The following is a 21,566-nucleotide window of genomic DNA, read 5'->3' as shown; positions in this document are numbered from 1 at the left end:
CAGGGCAGGGGTTTTGCACACATACTTAGCAGTATTTGAACTATCAACACAATTTTTTGGAATGCGTTATATTGAAATTTGTACAAGTTACACGCCGAAGCGCAGGTCATGTCATCAAAAAACCGGCCCCATCGGGCGCACGAATTGCGGCCGTCCTAGTGATCTGAAACGAAAGTACCAAAGATTTTTTTAATCTATACGAGTGTAGTTATCGCCCGAACTAGATGTAACCAAGTCCGGACATTGTTACCGAAATCGCAGCTGTTTAAAAATTTATATTTCAATTTTTCGACTGTTCTTGAGCTAAAACAAGGTGCGGGGGAGGTTCTGTTAAAACTATTGATATAATTCTAGTTCCGGCTATAGGTACACATTCACTTCGAATGTGTGTCAAATTTTAGCCCAATCGGTCCAGTAGTTTTTGAGAAAAATGTGCGCCCGATCTAGAAAAATTGTTTCGAGAAAAACGCGCTTAAAGAAGTTGCGGTAGATAACAACTAATTTCTGTAACTTACCCCTAATCTGGTATACCAGGACCGTAGAAGAAACCTTCCTCAGCTTCAAAAAAATCATGTTGGGCAGCTCTCTCTTCTCTGCTTAATATTTTAGAGACATATTTTCGAAACCCTAAAATATTCGAAAATCAAAAAAAAAAAAATAGAATTTTTGGGTAGAATACCCCCTTAAGGGTGAATGCAGACGATCGATGCGGCGTCGTTCCGATTTCGCACCGGTACATGTCGTATAGGGAGATTCACACGTGTCGCAATTTCTTGCGGCAGTATTGTCATATCGCACTGCAAAAATTGAGCCGCGTGTAAATATCTCTGTATACATATATGTACGGCTGCGAGATCGCAACGACGTCGCATCGCTCGTCTGAATTGACCCTACGCTCGCATATACGTATAGTCTTCGACGTTAATCTAATGGTGCTAATTAAAAGCGCGTACATAGTATCTATTTTCGTATACCGAAGAATTAGCACGCGTGGTCTCAAACATGTTTGCCATCGAAGTGGGCATTGAAATTGATTGAAATCGGCGGAAGAGTATACGAAAAGTGAAAGGACGAATTCACACGACTTTGATAATGCGACTGCAATAAATCATCGGAGTAAAAGCGCGCCGTTTTATGCCACTGACTTGCAGTGTGCTAATGAACGCGCTTGTACGACGGGGGTTAGGAAATGTAGGGCAATATATCTCGCAGCTGATTGGGTCCTTAATTTGAAAGTATTATAATGAAAGTATTAAATTTTCTAAGTCAAGGTTAAGAGTACCGGGGAATCCCCCTAGAGGTTTAAATCTCCGAGCATAAGCGAGGCCTGAATTATTTTCAATCAGGTGGGCGGAAAAGAAGGATGGCTCGACTCTGATAACCACTCAGGGAGAAGCAAACAGCAGAATTAGATATCGAGGTACAGATTTATAATATATTTATAAGTTCTCCCTAAATTTTTACGCTATTAAATGTTCAAAATTTGGGACACGTATTTATCAAGTGATTGGAACAGTCTCTTTAGAAAAGCTTTTAGATTTTACACACTTGACATATGACTTCGTTCTTGCTATGTCTCTGCAGAGAAATCCAGTTTAGAGAGGTATATGAAACCGCTAATGTCAAAATAGAATTTCTGATCGTAAGTAGAGATTTTAGGAACAAGCTGAAGTTTGAACGCAAATGTATCAAGCATTGCATGATGTATTACATCACGATGCATCGTATGTGTTGCGTTATTGGTGTTTGCAGAAAAGTGCTGGAGAGCATGCAATTTCTTTCAACCAGGCCAATGTGCATTCGCTATTTTTCCGCGCTCGACAGAATACGTTGCTTTTGAATCCGTTCCAAAAATAAATTTCTCTGGACTTCTGAATTTCCCCAGGTCGTCCGACACCTTTCAATTTATCGGGGCAGCAACAGATATACGAGTGAAAGGGAATTGAAATTCAATAAGGGCGAATCATCTCGAATAAATACGATGCACTGCGGGTAAGAAGATGCTCTGCTCGATGAACAAAGCATTTCTGAAAATTAAGGAACTACAAAGGAGAAACCATATATAGGGGAGACCGGGGCTAGTTGCTACAATTTTCAGTTTTTTATTTTTCATTTTTTTTGCATTCCATATTCAATACTATCAACGACTCTCACTTAAAGTACGCTCTTTCCTCTACCGATGACCGCTGTCGCATGTAATTAAACGAGAACCATGACTTTGAAACAAGCCATTCTGAAGGTCGAGACATGTTGCATCAACGTGCCCCGAGTAGGGGTTAGTTGTTACGCAATACGGGGCAAGTTGTTACAGGATTAAATTTTACGAAACGAGGCTTATTACGAGCAATATAATTATATTTTCTTGGACAAAAGCAAATTTATTAATGGTAAGAATCTATTACAATAAATATACAATAAAAAATCCATTTTAAAAATAATAAGAAACTGCTGAAATCAGTTGTACTAATTATCGTCGTCCGTTTCATACGGGGACTCGTGTCTATTATTTGTGGTGGTTTTATTTCTCATCTGCCTTTTCTTTACTGTATGTTTTTTTATATTTTTATGTCATCAGTTTCCTTTTTAAAATTTTTTAATAAAATCTTTTTAGGTTTTGATTTTTACTTTTCGTTTTTTCTTTTAACAGTTGAAAGGGTTAGATTAAAAAAAATTAATTACTAAATACAATGTAACAACATGCCCCCTGTCTTGTGTAACAACTTGCCCCGGTTGACACCATTGTGTATAAAAAGCTATAAGTTCATACCAGTTTGGTGTATTCTCATGTTCTTGGTACGAATCTGCAGCTAAAGGAACACTGATTCAAACGCGGTAATATTAATTTACATACATTTATCTGTCTGTTCGGTAGAAAAGATTGAAGTACAAAGAGAAAAGTTACTACCGAAAACACAAAAAACTGTAATAAAGTAACAACGCGTGAACCGACCACAAACAAACAACATACACAACCGTGTATGGTTGAAACACATCAGCCACTTCATCGTCGAAGTGATAGTGCAAGCGAAAAAAATTTAAACTGCTCTGTAACAACCTGCCCCTGTAACATCTAGCCCCGGTCTCCCCTAGTTGTTCAAATCTCGATTCGATAGATGTGTATTTAAGGGTAGTCGAGTTTCCAGAAGCGTTGATTCAATAGATGTATATTTAAGGGGTGTCGAGTTTCCGGAAACGGACTCCTCGAAGTCGGGAAAAACAATTTTTCCAAGGCGCGAAATGTACCTGCACGCGAGATGGATACGAGTGCAGTCGCGTGTCTCTTGAATTTGACTGTGAAAATCCCGACGAAATCTCGCTTAATCGTAGTCAGAAACTCAGACAGCTCCTTCGTCCCGCGGCCTCGTCGACGTTCAGATAAATAACGGGAATCCAGGCAGAGGAGAGCACACGAGAGCAATAGTTCATCTAGGATGCGCAATGACTTGGCCATAAAAGGAGAAATGCGTTAGCAGGTGTGTACAGAGCGTCTACAAGCTGACAGAGTGGGAAGAAGAGTTGAAAATAAGAATCAGGTTCTATTCAAGGTACCTAATTCCACTGTACCAATCTCTGAAAAAGGTACCAACTCACCCGATCGCTTCTACCGGCATCCCACATACCGAATATCATCCTTTCACAGATGCAGAAAGAGACTGAACGGAAGCCTGGGTACGTGTACGCTAATTGTAGCTCATTTCCCATCCTTTCCAAAGTCGCGCGACTACTCGGGCTCGTGCCCAGAGTTTTGAAGCATTCGGTACACGAGGGCGCATTACCCCAGGGGCGGAGAGGATGCGAGAGATTCGGAGAGGAAGGAGATTACGGTGGATCAGGGGAGGAGGACGCGTAGGAGTAGGAGTGGAGACAGCGGAGTGACTCTTTCCTCCCCATTTTCCAGACAGGCCCACCAGCATGTATGGCCGTGCGGTAAGCTATGGATTACCGGGTAGTCACCTCTCCTTTCCATCGAAAGTACCGAAGCGCGGCGATGACTGGGCGCTAACAATTGACGCGGACCGGGTACGAGATTAGGGGGCCAGTTTATAAGTACGCGACCGACTCACGAACCTCCGCGATACGTTTTCGACAGGTCCGATGATACGGGTCCCCCGTCAGAGCCTCGCCGTACCTGTGTCTGCTTAACTGGGCTCCCCGAGTGGCTCGTGCAGTCGTCTGACAGCGGGTGAGTAGAGAACGCACCAACCCAGCATCCCGAACGCTCCTCGATATTACACCGATGCTGCTGCTCCCGGTGACATCGGCGCAGACAAGATGTATCGATTACTGATACTTAAGCACCGCTGCGCGATCGCTCCGGACGGGCAACGTTTCCCGACCGCGGCACCGTGTCGCTCATTACACGGAAACTTCCCCGTGTACGTCGGCTGGGGTTGAATACAGGGCGTTCCAGAACCGCGGGTAGTTAAAAGGAGAATCGGCTAGTGGGATCGAACAGGGGACAGTGAAGAAGTGTCCAGGAAAGGGTGTTTGTTGATTGATCGTGATTCGATGGGAAGTCATTGAAGTTGCGTGTCAGTAATTGGGCCTAGTTGCGCAGAAAGCCTACCAACCCTCAATATGACAAGAAATTAGACGCAGCATGCATCCCATAATTTTGTGATCTTTATTTTGCAAAAAATTACCAACCCATAGAACGACTCTTACGTTATGCAATTATTAAAACTACCAAGATATTTTAGGCTCAAAAAAGAAAAGCTACAGAAAATTTTTAGTAATATTAATTATACTATTCGCTATTAAATAGCGCATTAAAAATCTTGTAAAACAATGAGAAGAAATAAAATATACCCAATAGAAACAGTACAGCTACTTTTCTTTAACGATTAAAATCTTCAAACGAAACTTATTCAGTTTCAAGTCGTTGAGGGTTGGTAGCTTTCTGCAGAACTAGCAAGGGGAGGACACCATGTGGTAGACATCGATTTTGATGAGCCTTGGCACGACGGATCTATTTCGAAAATAAGTAAACAGGTGTCCGAGCGTTTCTGCCAATGGGTCTTAATAATAGAGATATTTACATGGAAATTATTAAAAATTTCATAGTGGCCGTGGGGTTTTAGTGGGTAAAAATCCCACAACTACCCTGGCACCGGTGGGAATTCCCCTTTGGAAGAGTCGGGGTGCCTTTTGAAGATTTCCCCAAGTTAGAAAAATTTATAAAAAAAAAATTTATAAAAAATTTATTTTTTCTTTCTAACGTGAAGATATCATCAAAAGGCACCCTGACGCCTCCAGAAGGGAATTCCCCGCGGGCACGATGTCTACCACATGGTGTCCTCCCCTTGTAGGACCAATTGAAAGTCGTCTACGTAACTTTTGAAACACCCTAGTACCGAGTCCACGTTTTTTGAGAAAAGGGGAAGATAGATGACCGATTCGTTATTAGAGTACCAGGGGAAGAAAGTACTTTGCGCTCACACGTAGAGAAAGTCTGACCAACAGCGGGCACGGTTTTTTTTTCACGGTTCGCGTAATTTTTTGGTCATCTGCAGAGTTCATTAGCATGAAAGCTCCCGGCACGTATTATCGACGTTGAACAGGATAAATGAAAGCCGGGATAAATGGAAATGACTATAATTGGACGAATTACCACATCCCTGTCCAGTTGTAATAACTTGCCCCTTGTCGCGACGCGTCGCCGTGGATACGCATTCCTCGAGCGCGACGATACCGAGCTGCGACTGCGTTTCGCGTTATCAACGCTGATTATCCTTATCCGGTATTAATTAACACAGTCGACGGGGACATATGCAGGCTATCAGTTAAAACAGCAACATCCAGAATATGTGATACTTGCATCACGGGCTCGTCGCGAGAAGCTCGAAAGCGCCGGCTAATTGTTACGAAATGGAATTGGTCAGGGTACCGCAGTTTGGTAAATTAATAGTCCCGACGCGACGCTTTCGGGCCGGGTGTTTTATTATATATCATCGTTGCGTAATTGTTCTAAACTAACCCGGCGCGGTGGGTGCACCGTGCCGCGTGTTGTCGAAAATGCAGTAACGTCTTTGGTAATTATCGATAATCGATAGATGATGCGCTACATTACGGTGTACCTACCGAATTACACGTATGTACAAGCCTGTTAATTCGAGACAGCTAATACAGTGCTTTCGCGCAAGTATTTGATAAGGTAATGTACAGCTATTAACGTCGGACAAACGATCCGGCATGCAAACGCCCGGCTACACGCCGGCTAATCATCGGTGGCTGATAATGAATAAACGCTCGATAACCGATAGAACTGGGTCGCTCTGAACGGTCGCATTGTGCCGGCCCATCGAGCGGCTCGGTATTTAAGAACGAGACCCCGCGTGCAATCTTTTAGCAGAGAAAAGAAGTAACGGGGCGAGCTCGCTGAAATTCTACGCGGAACAGTTCGGAACAAGAGCCATTATGCTCGAACTCGGGTTAACGAAGTGCAACGTCGCGCCTGGGAGCGGGCTACAATTTATTGCACTTAAAAGTATTATAACTCGGATAATTGAAAGCGACAGTGGAAGTAACGATCCTGTTTTACAGTTGCCAGATACCATTGGTCGTTCAGGTGCGAGCCGAGCCGGACTTCTAATTTGCACGCCGAAGTCGGTGTAGAGTAATCCCGAAGACACGGCTGTGCATTGCGCGCTCGGCCGTGCAGTGATAATAAGTAATAACGTCTTTATCGCGCTACGGTGGAGCCATATGTTCCCCGAAGAACAGATACATATAGCAGATCTAATCGTATATAACAAATAGGTGTTAATGCTGCAGAAGATTGCCGGGTTGCGGTATCTGGTATTTTCAAATGCAATTCAATTGTTCGAAGTGGCGAAAAGCTATGACCACGGACCGGCAAGTTCCGTAGCGAAGAAACTATCGTAAATGCACGTACAGCTTTCCTTTCGGAATATTTTAATATTTAGCCAGGTGTTCGCGGCTGCATTGCAATCGATCGTTAAGCAATTCGGAGTGCTCTGGAAGTTTTCGAAGACGCTTGAATACTTCTGTCCGAGTATTCCCGTGATTGTTGCAAAGAATAGGTCAGGCTGTCGAAGTTATACACTCCACGTTAGAAGTACAATGCGCGAGATAAAAGTGTGTACATGGTCGGGGCCTCGGCCGAGTATGATCGAACGTCTGCACGGGAAGTTAAGATGGAATCGGGCAGAATTCAATAAAGTTTGTTAATGGTCCGTTAGCTCACGATTGGAATCGTCCTTCGCGAGATTGCGCCAGCACGACACTAGGAAATGAAATCTTGGGTGGAACGTGGCTCGGTCTCTGTTGTTATGCACATATTGTATGTTAGTTTTATTCACGAACCCCATTTCCCGCGCGGGGGGCAAATACTCCGAGTAGAATAGGGTCAGTCTCCCGTAAACGTATCCTGCGAGGAATATTCTCACTTTATCACTATCTTTCGACGCGCAACTTCCAGCTGAATTGTTCGCCTTTTCCAGCCGAGTGTCTGCGGTTTCCCTGCACTTATGTGATTAGCTTACAGCCCCCTCCTCTGATTACGAAATGAGCAGTAACTCATTGAGCACGTAGCTTTTAACTAAGAACGCCTATAAGGCACCCCGACCGCTTTACGCGCCGAAGACAGAAAAAGATCGTTGCTCAAGAATTTATACCGCGTTGCAAACATTTCTCATAACTGGAGCTCGCGGTGAAGTCCGCCCAGGTGCGGTTAAAGCTAGGAAAAGTGAAACCCAACCGCGATAAGAATGAAAGTACTTTCTTCTGCCTGGTGATTAATGCACTCATCCAATGATGCATGCGTCCAGATGCATGGGAGCTTAAAGTGCACTCGTTAATGTGCTTGTACACCGAGAAGCAGTTAGGGTCTCGTTTCTCCGGTGCTCGACCAAAAACGATTATGATCGTAGAGAAATTTTCTATTTATCCGCGATCAGCATTGCGCTGGGAAAACCGCTCTTAAGGCTGATTTACTTTGGGAAAAACTCTCACCGCTGCCCGCTCGAGGCTTTCTCCCATCAATTAATTTGACGAACCAGCCGCTAGATGGACCGTGGTATAATTACGTGAAACCTCCGCGGTTGTCCAACACTTGCTCCCTTTGCCTCTTATTTCCTCACCGGTACACAGCTCCGAATCGTGTCTCTCAAACTACAATTCCCTCTGCGACTCCTTCGGCCGCAAAGTCGCGATGGTGTTATTCACGGACGACGGTAATTACAAAGCGTCACCCGCGGCGTTAGCAATGACTTAGGGTACGTTTATGTTGCAGCTGCGATAATTGATCAGTAGAAGTACATTCTATAGTTTTTTTTTTTATTGTTTTTATTCGCTATTGTCGCCGTTCTCGTCGTTGATGCATTGCAGATTTTCACCGTAACAGAGTTGTTTTAGATAAGTTATGAGACGAAGTAGCTGTTAAATTAAATAGAACATAATGTTTACGTTTACTGCGTTGACTTTTTTCCGATGTATGTAGCATTTTACGGAACTTGATAATAGGAATTCTTTTTCGGAATTAAGAACCAAGTTTTCGTGTCATTTTCTTTCATTTAAGAAGAAACCATCGAATCAATTGTCCGGAATTTTTGTGATAATTTTGTCCAGTGTTTGATATAAGATTCCAAAATTTGTTATCTATTATTTCACTCTTAATTTTGTAGTTATACTTCTCAATAAGGTGAATGTCCCAATTTCTGCTCATGTCTCCATTTCTGATCATTTCGTATTTTTCTTATTGTTATATGCGTTACGTTTGTACTATAGGTGCAACAAAATAATTCTAAACTGTTTAAACATTTACGCGAGTGTTGCACGTGCTTGGGGCAATACATACATCGCTATTTTTCATAAGCAGAAATACGGACATTCAGAGCATTATATATTTAATTACAAATTACTAGTAGTTAAACATCTTGAAATATCTTTCTTAAATCGTTTTGGAATTGGTTGATTTATTATTAAAGAATTAATCAATTACTCTGCAAATTTTCATCGCAAACAAATTTTTTACACCGTCTTTATGACAAGTTATCTCTCAAATGAGCAGAAATTGGGACATTCACCTTATTGCGTTTTCTCATAAGAATACATGTTAAATTGAAAGTTAAGTAACTTAAAAACTACCGAATGAATTTTTCTAAAATTTTGCAGGAGATTTTACTATTGCATAGAGATTCATTCCTCCAATTTTCAGAGATCAACCTCAAATGGTCCATCTTTGCGAAACCTTAAATAAAAGATATTTTTGAACAGCTTTTATCGCCGTCTGATCGACGCTCTGTTTCCATCTCAGTTCCAACATAAACGTACCCTTAGCGCAATCGTGCGCGCGGATTTAACGCCCGCCAATAGTCGCCTGAACTCGAGCACGTTTGCGAAATCGAGTAGTTGCGTGACACAAAACGGTGCCGGTTGAAAACCGAAACAAAAAGCAGTTCATTAGTGGATTTCGGCACGGTCGTTGTGTCACCATGCGTTTCGACTTTCTAAATGAATTATCCGTGAAACTTTTAGATTTCGGCGCAAACGAGTTAGCAGCTGATAGCCATCACCGAATATGAATTTCATTTGGAGAATTAATAACACCCGAAGCAAGAAATACGTGTGTAAAGGGAAGCTAAAATCTATCGCTCTATAAATAAATCATTTACCCGAGGAATATAGTGTCCACGGGCACTTCCTCGAGTATTTAATTGTTTCTGTTACCTCGGTATGTATTAAGAGGTCATGCTCAGTCAGGAGGCCGAAAAAGGGTGGTCTTTGGACATTTTTTACTCAAAAGCTATAACACATTTCTGAAAAAATCTTTTTTCCTTTTAAGGATTGCATCTAGTACCGTGCATCGTAATTTTTTCATTTAAAAATATTTAGCAATAACTAAGTTATTGTCCATAACTCGAAGGTTCTCTAAAAATAAAGGCTTCTGCGGTGACCACTGCTGCTCGAAAGTCGATCATCTAAAATAAAAGATTCAAAAGAATTTACTTATTATATTATATTATCTAGTACTTGAACGAAGGATTTTTCGAAATATTGACTTGGGAAAAAATGGCTGATGTTTAAAGTAAAAGTTTTAATTTTTATCACAAATCATGCCTGATTTTCGTCAATTAAAAGAAAACTAATCGGATAAAAAATCCTTCGTTCAAATACTAGATAATATAATATAATAAGTAAATTCTTTTGAATTTTTTATTTCAGTTGATCGACTTTCGAGCAGCAGTGGTCACCGCAGAAGCCTTTATTTTTAGAGAACCTTCGAGTGATGGACAATAACATAGTTATTGATAAATATTTTTAAACGAAAAAATTACGATGCACGGTACTAGATGCAATGCTCGAAAGGAAAAAAGATTTTTTGAGAAATGCGTTATAGCTTTTGGGTAAAAAATTTCCAAAGACCACCCTTTTTTCGGCCTCCTGACTGAGCACGACCCCCTAATGGTATCCTTCGTTCAACGAATCTACAGCCTAGAGTCTCGCTCGCTGCGTCGCGCGAACACTATAGAAATGAATGGCAAGTTTGGTAAACGTGCCTGGAAATAGCGACGAACTTGCAGTCGATACTGCGGCTCGTCGTTCGACGGTCCATCAGGCGTGCTCCTCACCGCGGACTTTTATGATCCTGCATAGACAACGAGAAGGAAATTGCTGTCGAAAGACGAGATTTCACGAGCGACAGCTCGACGGGCTCGGTTTGGTGCACGGTAAATCTGCTGAACCGTAAATCACAGCTCGCCGGTTTCGAAAGATGCTCGCGCGCACACGCGCGGAGGGGCCTCGTGCGACCGATTAATGAGAAAAGCGATCAGTGGCAGGATGCAGCCTGTTGCAACGGCAACTTGAAATACTAGCGTCACGCAAAATTAACTTCTGGCTACGCGGGGTTCGCGTCGGATATGGGAAACCCGCTGTAGCGGCTCGATATTTTCCAATATCTCAATATGCCAAGCCGCGTAGGGTGAGGGACTCGTAATTACCACTTTCGACCGCTGGAATCTTAACGCGCCGAAGACAGATGCAATAAAAGTCGATAGAGCGTAAGATGGATTACACGAGGATTTCGCAGTTGTAGCAGACATTATGCCGTAGGTAAGTACTTGGGTATCGCGGAATTTCTAACGAAGGAAGGAAGGAACAACAAAGAAGAAGGCATTACTTCTGTAGAATTTATTTGAGACTCATTAAATTCCACGTCGCAGTCCTTTCATTTCGTGAATAATAGTTTATACGTGACCGAAGTCGCCTCGAATATCGATTTCTGGAACAGCCCCCTCCTCGCCGTCGAATCGCAATCCGTCCGAGGCCAAACTATTGCAGACGTATCGGTTAAGGAAATAGGAAGTTTTCTATATGTCAAAGAATACCCACCCGTGCTGCACGGCGTATCCGCAGGTCGCAGATGTCGATGCATGCAGCCGAGTTTTATGCTCTGATCAGATGCAGCGGGCACACGCTCGCATTTCTGTCATCGGTTATATTGAATTATTAATGCAAAGTCGGACATCTGTTGGGGCATATTCCGGTCGCGTTTCGGCGGCTGGGGCAGTTAATAAAATTTCTTTCCAGGACCGGTACTGCCGGGAATCGATTTCAGAAGACACGGGGAGCAGCCTCTTTTCAGTATCTCTCTCTCTCTCTCGAGTCGATCTAGAATGCGTCGTTAGGAAGCCCACCGCTATCTATGGACAGGATCCTTGCTTGTGTCAACAAGGGTGTGTCGCTTTCGCTGGCGTTGCCCCGAAAAATGTTAAAAAAAAAACCCCAACTGCTTCCACTTTGGATAACAATAAGCTTATCTGAGGGGCGACGCAGGAGAATCGAGGACCTTGCAGCAAGAGGGGCGTAGCTCCACTTCTGACAGTTTTCGAGTTACGAGGTAAAAAATTGCACACCCTCTGATGCAGGTTTGATGCAAATCCGATAACAAATGAGCGACTTATTGCAAATTAGTAAATAGGAATATTAATATTAATATTTTCTTCGTCAAAGATAGAAGTAAAAACTTTCCAAGTTAATAATTACTACCTACTTATTGTGTAAAAAAATATATTTTTCAATTAGTGTTCTCTTTTTAATGTTAAGTCAGAGCGCTAATTTTATAAACTTCTTTCTAATTTACTCCAAGTTGGTAAAGATGGAGCTGCACCCCCTTGCTGCAAGGTAGAGATGGGCAACAAATTAATTTAAATAAAAAGTTCGTACACAAATTTTTATTTAAAATAATTGTTTGCCCGTCTCTGCTGCAAGGCCCTCAATTACGACAATATTAAAAATAAGTACATCCAGATTAGCCAGCTGCAACATTTTTAGAAACTTCCTATGCACAGGGAACTATTACGTCTAGGAATTCCTAGTGCACAGGCATCCACCGTTTTGGCATATAAACCAGGCCGCCATGAACCCGACAGGACACTTACAAGGGAAGATTCCGAAACCGAATATTAAAAAAATTCTGAAACTTTGTGAATATGTGGGGACTTCCTCCTGATTACAACGCAATTTTTTTTGGCTGCCCAAATTCACTCGAAGGGGGTGAAATTAACCCCTGAAAATTCGGCTATTTTTCAATTTTGTGTTATAACTCGCGAAGTGTACGAGATAGAAAAAAAGTTTCAAGACAAAAGTTACTTCTTTTAATTAGATCTATCATTTGGTGAAACAAATATTTTACAGTCCACGAGTTATAACATAAAATCGGTAGATAACCGGATTTTCAGCGGTCAATTACACCCCTTAGAGTAAATTTTGGCAGCAAACAAAAATTCCGTTGTAATCAGGAGGAAATTCTCTATATATTCACAAAGTTTCAGAATTTTTCGAATTTCCGGGTTTGGGATGTTCCCTTGTTAGATTCCACTATTAAGGTAAGGGGTCATGCTCGGTCAGGAGGCCGAAAAAAGAGTGGTCTTTGGAAATTTTTTACTCAAAAGCTATAACACATTTCTCAAAAAATCTTGTTTCCTTTTAAGCATTGCATCTCGTACCGTGCATCGTAATTTTTTTTATTTAAAAATATTTAGCAATAACGAAGTTATTGTCCATCACTCGAAGGTTCTCTAAAAGGAAAGGCTTCCGCCGTGACTACTGCTGCTCGAAAGTCGATCATCTAAAATAAAAAATTCAAAAGAATTTACTTATTGTATTATATTATCTAGTATTTGAACGAAAGATTCTTTTATCCGATGCTTAGTTTTCTTTTAATTGACGAAAATCAGGCACGATTTATGATAAAAATTGAAACTTTTACTTTAAACATTAGCCATTTTTTCCCAAATCAATATTTCGAAAAATCCTTCGTTCAAGTACTAGATAATATAATACAATAACTAAATTCTTTTGAATTTTTTATTTTAGATGATCGACTTTCGAGCAGCAGTGGTCACCGCAGAAGCCTTTATTTTTAGAGAACCTTCGAGTGATGGACAATAACTCAGTTATTGCTGAATATTTTTAAATAAAAAAATTACGATGCACGGTACTAGATGCAATCCTTAAAAGGAAAAAAGATTTTTTCAGAAATGTGTCATAGCTTTTGAGTAAAAAATTTCCAAAGACCACCCTTCTTTCTGCTTCCTAAGCGCGGAGTAATTGCAAATTTGACTTTCGAAAATTTAACTTCAAGATTCCGTACACCATTACCTTCCAGGGTAACGTCAACTAGAACGCACAGTGTCCTAGTAAAGCAGGAGAAATCGAGGAATGCTAAAAAGAAACAAGAATCCTTCAGAACACTTAGATTCCAACTTTCTGCATTACCGCATCATAATTCTGTTCCTCGCGAACCCATCTCGCGTCTCCTCCACCGAAGTGTAAAAGCGTGTTTCATATTTAAAATAAAGTTTCCTACTGATTGTTAGTTAAAACCCGAGTGTGTTCCTACATCGTAGCAGCGTGGGAACTTTTAATGGAGCTCGAAGCTTGTCACGAGGTTCGCGCAAGAATTACCGAACGCCTCGTTCCGTTCGACTGGCGCGGGGATCTGCTCGATTAAGTTTTAAGGGTGAATCGAGCCGTCGCGATGAATCTCGCGCCGTGGAATCGCTCGACGATCGGAAGAAACGACCGCGCGGGCGGGCAATAAAGGGTGTCAGAAATGAGGAGGTATCGCCAGCCAGCGAGTACAGGCAGCTACATTTTAATCACGAACGCCGAGCAAGATCGTTCCACGCTGTTCGCGCGTGTTCCATTCTGTTGCCCGCGGTATCCGCGACAGCGCGCGCCGAGGGAATTGCGCGGAAAGGGCAGAGGTGCTGTTAATTGCAGCGTGGAATGCATTAGTTTTATCGTGTTCACGCAGCATTCGGACGTCATCGCTTATCATCGAGGGCCATTAAATGGAAATGAATCTCGAGGGAAACTTTGCCTTCGAATGTGCTAGATACTGACAACGCTTAATCCCCGAAAAATTGACGCTACATTCGTGGCGAATGACATTCATTTTACGAAACTCGATCGTGCAGTTGATTACTCTAGTAATCTGGCAGAGGGTTTGATTGTAGGTGATGATTGATAATGTACGATTTTCGAATTAGGAGTGGAAACCGAGCGGTCAGGAAATGTACAGTTCCACGGTGACGCAGTTCGAGGACAAGAGGGAGGCCAGCGAAAATACGGAGGAGGATGTGGAACCAATTCAGATTAGGAAAGAACAAATCCAGGCGAAGCAACCGATAATCTGGCGGAATGTGATTGGTATCGCTGTGCTTCATTTCCTGGCTATACACGGTTTCGCGAGCGGTTATCGGGATGCCAAGTTCTGGACGTGGATCTGGAGTGAGTTGTACACTGAGTGACAGCCCTGTTTCGTTTAGAACGTTTACTGATTTCCAGAACTTTTATGAAGTATCTCATATATTGCCACGATTCCCACCAGTCACCGTGTTTCCCTTACCCCAGGTCATCGAATAAGCCGTTCATTTTCATTTCAAGCCAGTATTCATTCGAATCTCTGATTACGCTGCCCAACAAAATTGAACTTTTTTCCTGCTCTGTAATATTCAATAGCCGTAATAGTTACTCGTTACGCGCTTCTGTGACGCTGAGCGGCCCACGCGCCATTGACTACCACACTGTCGGCGCCGCGTGTTTGCAACCGTGCCAAACAGTTTCGTTTCGGTATTGTAAATAAAAGGTGCTTTACCACTTCTGCTGATGGCTTCCGGAGGAAAATGTCAGCTGCATCGCGCGGAGTGGTTAGATTTTTTTCTAGACCCTTAGTTTTTGAAATATATAGAAAGATTTCTGCAAAAATTGGTGAATTTCGGGTGTCTTTTTCCATCTGATCGTTGGTTAATTATATTTAAATGTTTTTAATACAATAATACCTTATATCGTTGTGTTCGCGAGGGATCATAAAATAATTTGACGGAACAAACAACCGAAAAACTATTACCGCTTGGACACAAAAGATGTTCAGTGTTGAAAATTTGCATATTTTTTCAAGGTCGAATTTTCCGATAATTGAGGGTGGTGGCGATACGGTTTTTGTTGATTTTTCACCGCACAAAAGTCTATAAGAAACGGCTATTGAATGTTAAGATCGAAGTGGCTGTTGGACAGTGTTATATTAGTAAGCTTATTGAATCTCTAACAGCATTCGAGTACTTTCGATTGAAAAAATAATTTATTAATGGCATCGAAAATCAAGTAAAGGTTCCACTGAAATATTCCTGTATCCCCGGATGTTTTAATAGCAGAAAATATGTACATATGTTCGTATAAAGTACAGAAACTGTTTCTTAGCATATTAGGTAGATACATTATCGTGTAATCCCTTAAAAAATTTAGGATTTTTTTTAACGAAAGCTAACAGATAAGGTAAAATCTTTTTGCTATTGATTTATACATATTTTAAGATTATTAAAATTAATTAAATTTTTGAATGGATTACACGAGAATGTACCCTTAACGCTAAACGACCCGGCAGTTTATACATATATACGTATACCTATTCCTATCGCAACCGGTCAAATGACCGATTAGGAAATAAGGGTCATATATTTTGCAAATTGGACACAGGTAATGTCAATTTAACACGGGAAACAATGCACAAAAGAACTTTGAGATAGTAATAAAAAAATGATATATTTTCATTTTTATTTTTAATACAAAAATAGAAAATAATAAATATTTCTATTTCATGTTCAGAATTTAGCCGATAACTGATTGATTCCCGAACACTTCATTTACACTTGTCATATTTGGGGATAAAACTCGGAAATAAAATAAAACAGTAGAAATAACATATAAAACTAAATACTGAGCATTATAAGATTTCTTCACTTCGATGTCATCTCTGAGGCTTTGAAAATGTCGATGATGTTTCTCACCGAAAAATGAAACAGAAGGAAGGATAAAAAAAGAGAAGTTGATTAAACGGATGCTACCTATAAGAATTGTGATAAAGTCAAATGAACGAAAGAAACAAAAATTAATGCAGAATTTTCAACCGAATTTTACAAACCGGTCATTCGACCAGCCGCGGTGCGTTTAGTATTAACTTTACTTTCTTCAAGGCTTGGTGTACGGATTTGTTGGTGGTCTGGGCATAACATCAGGAGCACATCGACTGTGGGCGCATAGAAGTTACTCCGCCAAAGTCCCTCTGCGGATCTTCCTAGCTTGTTTGTACTGCATGGCTGGCCAGGTGGGTTCGCGCCTACGATTCTCTCTATTCGCACCTCTGCTCGCGGCAAGTAATTTAGAGTGCTGATTCGATCGGTGTCCCTGGTTCCGTCAGACGCATTTCTACAAGTGGATACGGGACCACAGAACCCATCACAGATACACGGAGACGTCCGCGGACCCTCACGACGCGAGGCGAGGCTTCTTTTTCTCCCACATCGGTTGGCTGATGATGAAACGGCACCCCGCTGTCAAGGTGTACGGCAGCAAAGTGAATATGGACGATATCGCCGCGGACCCCGTAATCAAATTCTTCGACAAGTAAGACATTCCCATTAAACTTCAAAGCGCTCTGTCTAGAACCTCGAATGTGTTCGTGCCCGCGCGCTGCAGAGGTGCCTACTTTTAAGGGGAGGTTCCGGTCTAAAAGTCGATTTTTTTTTTATTTCATTTTTCGAATGTTCAACCTTTTAGGAATGCGTGTTTAAAAGGATTTCTTGAAATTCGTAAAATTCCCGAAGTTATAGGCATTTGAGTAGCGGCAAATGCATGGGTAACACCCGGCCACTCGGCACTCGCGTAAAACTTTAAACGCGTTTTTCTCGAAACAGTGTTCTCAAAACGGTGGGACCTGTATCTCCAAAAGTTATTATCCGATTCGACTGAAACTTTTTTTAGTTTGAAGAATATACTTTTGGCTAGGAGAGAAACCAGAAAAAAATACAAAAAATTGAAAATTCATAATTTTCAAAAGCATTGAAAGGACGAAAAATATAGGGGAAAAGTGATTTCAAACTTCAAGTGTCGTTATTTTCTAAAACATGTAATTTTTGTAATTTATCTGGCTTCCCCCCCTAGCCAGAAGTATATTCTTGAAAATAAAAAAAGTTTCATTCGATTCGGATAATAACTTTTGGGGATACAAGTCCCACCGATTTGGATGAATTTTCTGACGCCTCGACTTTAACGACTCCTCAGTGCGGTCTGCAAAGATTAATTATAAAACAAAAAATATATTTCTATAACTTAAAACATCCTTAATACAATGCAAGAAGTTCCATCAACTTATATATAGTAGTTTTCCTTTAATTAATTCCTAAAGTATCACCTATTTCGATGGGCTCTAGACAGGAACCTCCCCTTAACGGTACGCGATCGTTTTCTTTCAAGAAGCTCCACAAGAGCCCCGCTTACTACGACATTCCTGCAGTTTCCGTTGTTTAAGGCTCGTATAAAACCGTGACACTTTTGGAAATTTCTTTCATCAAAGGCCTGAGGATAGGCAGGTTGGCATCGGGAGTCCTCGGACCTATAATGAAGCCAGGACGCACCGGCACTGAAGGTCTTCAGACCCCTGATGAAAAATTGCGTACAATGATACCGAGACGACGCTCCTTTTCAAGAAGACACGGCTCCGTGCTCGAAAGCTACGAACAATGAGACCGGCCGGGATACAAGCGCGAGAGCTCCCAGGATCTCTCTCATATTAAAATTTCACGCGTGTACCTCTCGCCTTCGCCTCCGCTCATCTCCACGGTTTTGGTGTCACGTTGCAGGTATTACGAGATCATCATGCTGTCCATGTGCTTCGTTCTGCCGACGCTAGTGCCAGTTTATGTCTGGGGCGAGACATGGTACATAAGCATTCACGCCGGGATCATCCGCTACGTGTGGTCGTTGCACGCCACCTTTATAGTTAACAGTTTCGCTCACATGTGGGGGAACCGACCGTACAACAGGCAAGTATCGGCTGAGCGCTAACAGCCGAAATGTTAACGAAATCACTGGCAAGACGTCCTTTCCTTCTGGCTCGGTTGCAGGAGGGTGAAGCCGACGGAAAACGCGGCGGTGTCTCTCTTTACCCTGGGCGAGGGCTGGCACAATTACCATCACTCTTTCCCTTGGGATTACAAGGCTGCGGAATTGGGGGCGTACAGCCTGAATGGCACCACCGCTTTCATAGAATTAATGGCGCGTTTAGGTCTGGCGTACAACCTGAAAACGCCGCGCAAGGAGCTGGTCGATCGAACGATACTGAAAAAAGGGGACGGCAGCGACAGCCTTTGGGGACACCGGAGACACTGAAGTATCGCTGTCGAACTCCTCCGACGGCTCACAATGCACGTTTGAAAATCGCCGCGAAGGGGGAGGGTACGGGACACCAAATAGATGCTTTAATCCGATCGAACCCTTTTCAAACCTCGCAGACCTGCCCAACCCGTCTTCTGTCCCGTTGCGTATCAAGTGCTTAGCGTGGATCGTCCCTTATGAGCGCCGAGTAGCCGGTCGCAGCGGTCGCCTTTTCATCGCGTCATCGGATGTGTTCGAGAAACGATGGTATTCGCAACGAGCACCGCTCTGTATTCAGCGTACATTACGCATCATCAGTCATTCCACTTACGGACATTTATCGTCGCTTTTCCAATTCAGCTGGAAGGTTAAAAGCGCGATGCTCGATGGGGCCGAACGTTCCATCGGCCGCACGCTTAATCTGGCGCCGATTATGGGCCACTCAGCGGGAAAACGAAGCGCCCCTAAATAATTTAGAATCGTTTCGCGGCCGGCTGGGAACGCGCCAACCGATCCCGCGCGAATTTTCATCGCGGAATCATTATCGCCGCTCGTCTCCCCGCCCTTCTCGCCCCGCGGGGCTCTATACGACCCTCCGCCGCCCCCGACGCGTTCATAATTATCGTAGCGCGCGTATTTAGCGTATGTACGTGCCAGCACTTTCACTGTCCCCCTCGCGCGGCCTCGGCGTATCCGCGAGAATTATTCATCGAAACGGCGGAAATTAATTATCGGCGCAACGTTAACCGAAAATCTAACGATGTAGTGATTACACGCTATTCGGTCGCCGCGCGGAGAAAACTCGTAATCGCGGCTGCTTGCTATTGTTTAATACCCAGGCGTTTCGCTGATTCGTATCAGCTATGAGCGATAGGCGTTACGCACCATGTACATTGCACCTTTTATAAATACCTGCCGGGTGTCGGCGCACAGTGGTACGCAGTGACATTTTTTGTTCCAATCACCCTACAGGTCGTAATTTTTCAGGAGACTCGACGATTTTCTTTTTAAATTCCTCGCAATTAAATTCTCTATCGATCTGTCCGGCCGAAATTTTGAATTTCGTTGCTGATTTTTTTATATCTAGCGAGTTATACAGCACTTTTCGAAGATCAGTATCTGTGGGCTTTTTTGGCCGCCTGTTGCGAATTTAAAGTCAGATTTTCGAAATTGAAGCTGGTGAATCCAATATGGCGAGTATAGTCGACTTTTCTGACTCAATGTTGATGAGCAGGATTTTTAATGTTTGATATTTTTAAACACGTGCATAAACAAAAAATCAGAGATTTGCTTCCAGAAGCACAAATCCTGCTCCTGAAACAAGATCGCGCATAATAAAGTCGGATTTCCAAAGGCAACTGGGATAAAACGTTAAGTGAATCAGGCCTTCTAAAACTATCAAACATTAAAAATCTTGCTCATCAATATTGAATCCGAAAAGTCAACTATAAGAACGCGTATGAACACAGACGAACAGGCTTAAATACGCAAAATCACGTCAGAATACGAATGTCCATCCGCCGTTTTAAATTTCACAATTTGATCTGCAGTATTAGATTTGTGGTACAAATAGAAAATTGGATCTTTATAACAATTACCTCAGATTCGTGATCAGCGTCCCCGAAAATCTAGGCGCACTATGTTTCTTCCGAATAAGCCCATTTTCGGAAATTTTGCTTCAACATATTAAATTCACCAGCTTCAATTCCGAAAGTCTGACTTTAAATTCGGAACATGCGGCCAAAAAAGCCCACAGATACTGATCTTCGAAAAGTGCTGTATAAATCGCTAAATATAAAAAAATCAGCTACGAAATTCAAAATTTCAGCTGGACAGATCGATGGAGAATTTAATCGCGAAGAATTTAAAAGAAAAATCGTCAAGTTTTCTGAAAAATTACGCCCTGTGCGGTGATTTGAACGGAAAATGTCATTATGTACCACTGTGCGGCGCCGCGATATCGTGCAGCTATGTTCTGAATAACGCGCGCACCGCCCCCGGATCCACGCGTGTCCTATTTAGTCTTAACGTTGAGGGAGGAAAGAAGGAATCATAGCTAGGCTATCGTAAGGTCCAGCAAAAATACATAGCTTGTCTTCGTAAGCACGATAGGAAGGTGGCGGTAGTTGTAATGCGCTTTGGTATTTATAGTCCATCTAGATTCTAGAAGTTCGCTGTAAGCGCTTTGTGCAGGACGACGTCGCCGCTACAGGCCACTGGCCGATGTATTCTTATCTTCTGTAGATGTTTCCAGACGATAATAAGTGGACGGTAATAACAGTGTAGAGACCATTTTTTACCCGGCTAGATTTCTAATCGCCTCGGAGGGAGGATGTGCTATAAACGGGAACGACAATGGCAGGGTATAAGTTCCACGGGGTAGGAGCCCCCGATTATCAGTGTTGCGGGACGGTGATCCCGGCGTGGGTCGTAATGCTGCTCCAACTTGGAGAATCGAGTATTCAAATTCCATCGAACTTTCGTGAAATGGCAAGTTAAGGTCTAAACAAATTAGACTTGCGTTTATCGTCCACTTCTCTCGTGCTTGCAGTGGCATTTGCTAACTTCTACTTCGAAGGAGGATTACGTATTAAAGAAACGGTGCCTAGTTTCTTGTGGTTTGTTAGCGCTCTTCATCCTGGGCTAGCTAAAATTCATTCGCTCCTCTTATCTCGAGGCAACGTTTCATTGTACTCCGCAGGCAACCATTCCCGACACTTTTCTCTCAGCAATTTTATACGCGCACCTATATCGATTAAGGATAACAGGCGAAATCAGTGTCCGCGTTCTCATCCTGCGCGGGATATTCTTCCCTCTTCCTCGACACCATCAACTATTTTCCTCCATGAATTTGTTATGACCATCGCAATAGAACGGATCGATAA

The 21,566-nt window shown here is 42.4% G+C and overlaps 2 protein-coding genes across 8 annotated transcripts in view; one reads left to right on the top strand and one right to left on the bottom strand.

Annotated features, from left to right (window-relative positions):
- The window catches only part of Fstl5 (follistatin-like 5), a 65,424-nt gene that overhangs the window by 37,982 nt on the left and 5,876 nt on the right, over positions 1-21,566 (bottom strand). The gene's annotated exons all lie outside the window — the stretch shown is intronic.
- On the top strand, positions 931-20,158 carry LOC143378815 (acyl-CoA Delta-9 desaturase). Of its 7 annotated transcripts, none has more exons than XM_076830803.1 (9): positions 931-1,420; positions 1,886-1,992; positions 3,174-3,473; positions 3,641-3,927; positions 14,520-14,760; positions 16,503-16,633; positions 16,727-16,932; positions 18,168-18,350; positions 18,432-20,158. In XM_076830803.1, exons 4-9 carry the CDS (start codon positions 3,913-3,915, stop codon positions 18,694-18,696), a joined length of 1,041 nt encoding a protein of 346 aa, XP_076686918.1. In that variant the 5' UTR covers positions 931-1,420; positions 1,886-1,992; positions 3,174-3,473; positions 3,641-3,912; the 3' UTR covers positions 18,697-20,158. The 7 variants fall into 7 exon arrangements, with proteins under 7 accessions (XP_076686918.1, XP_076686916.1, XP_076686922.1 ...); XM_076830801.1 differs by having other exon boundaries at positions 1,753-1,992; XM_076830807.1 differs by lacking the exon at positions 931-1,420 and adding an exon at positions 10,455-11,076 and having other exon boundaries at positions 1,724-1,992.

Source organism: Andrena cerasifolii, chromosome 2 (genome assembly GCF_050908995.1).
Source record: "Andrena cerasifolii isolate SP2316 chromosome 2, iyAndCera1_principal, whole genome shotgun sequence".
In the NCBI taxonomy this organism is placed as follows: Eukaryota; Metazoa; Arthropoda; class Insecta; order Hymenoptera; family Andrenidae; genus Andrena; species Andrena cerasifolii.
Note: the sequence above shows the minus strand (reverse complement) of the source record. Positions and strands in the feature narration are given on the sequence as shown.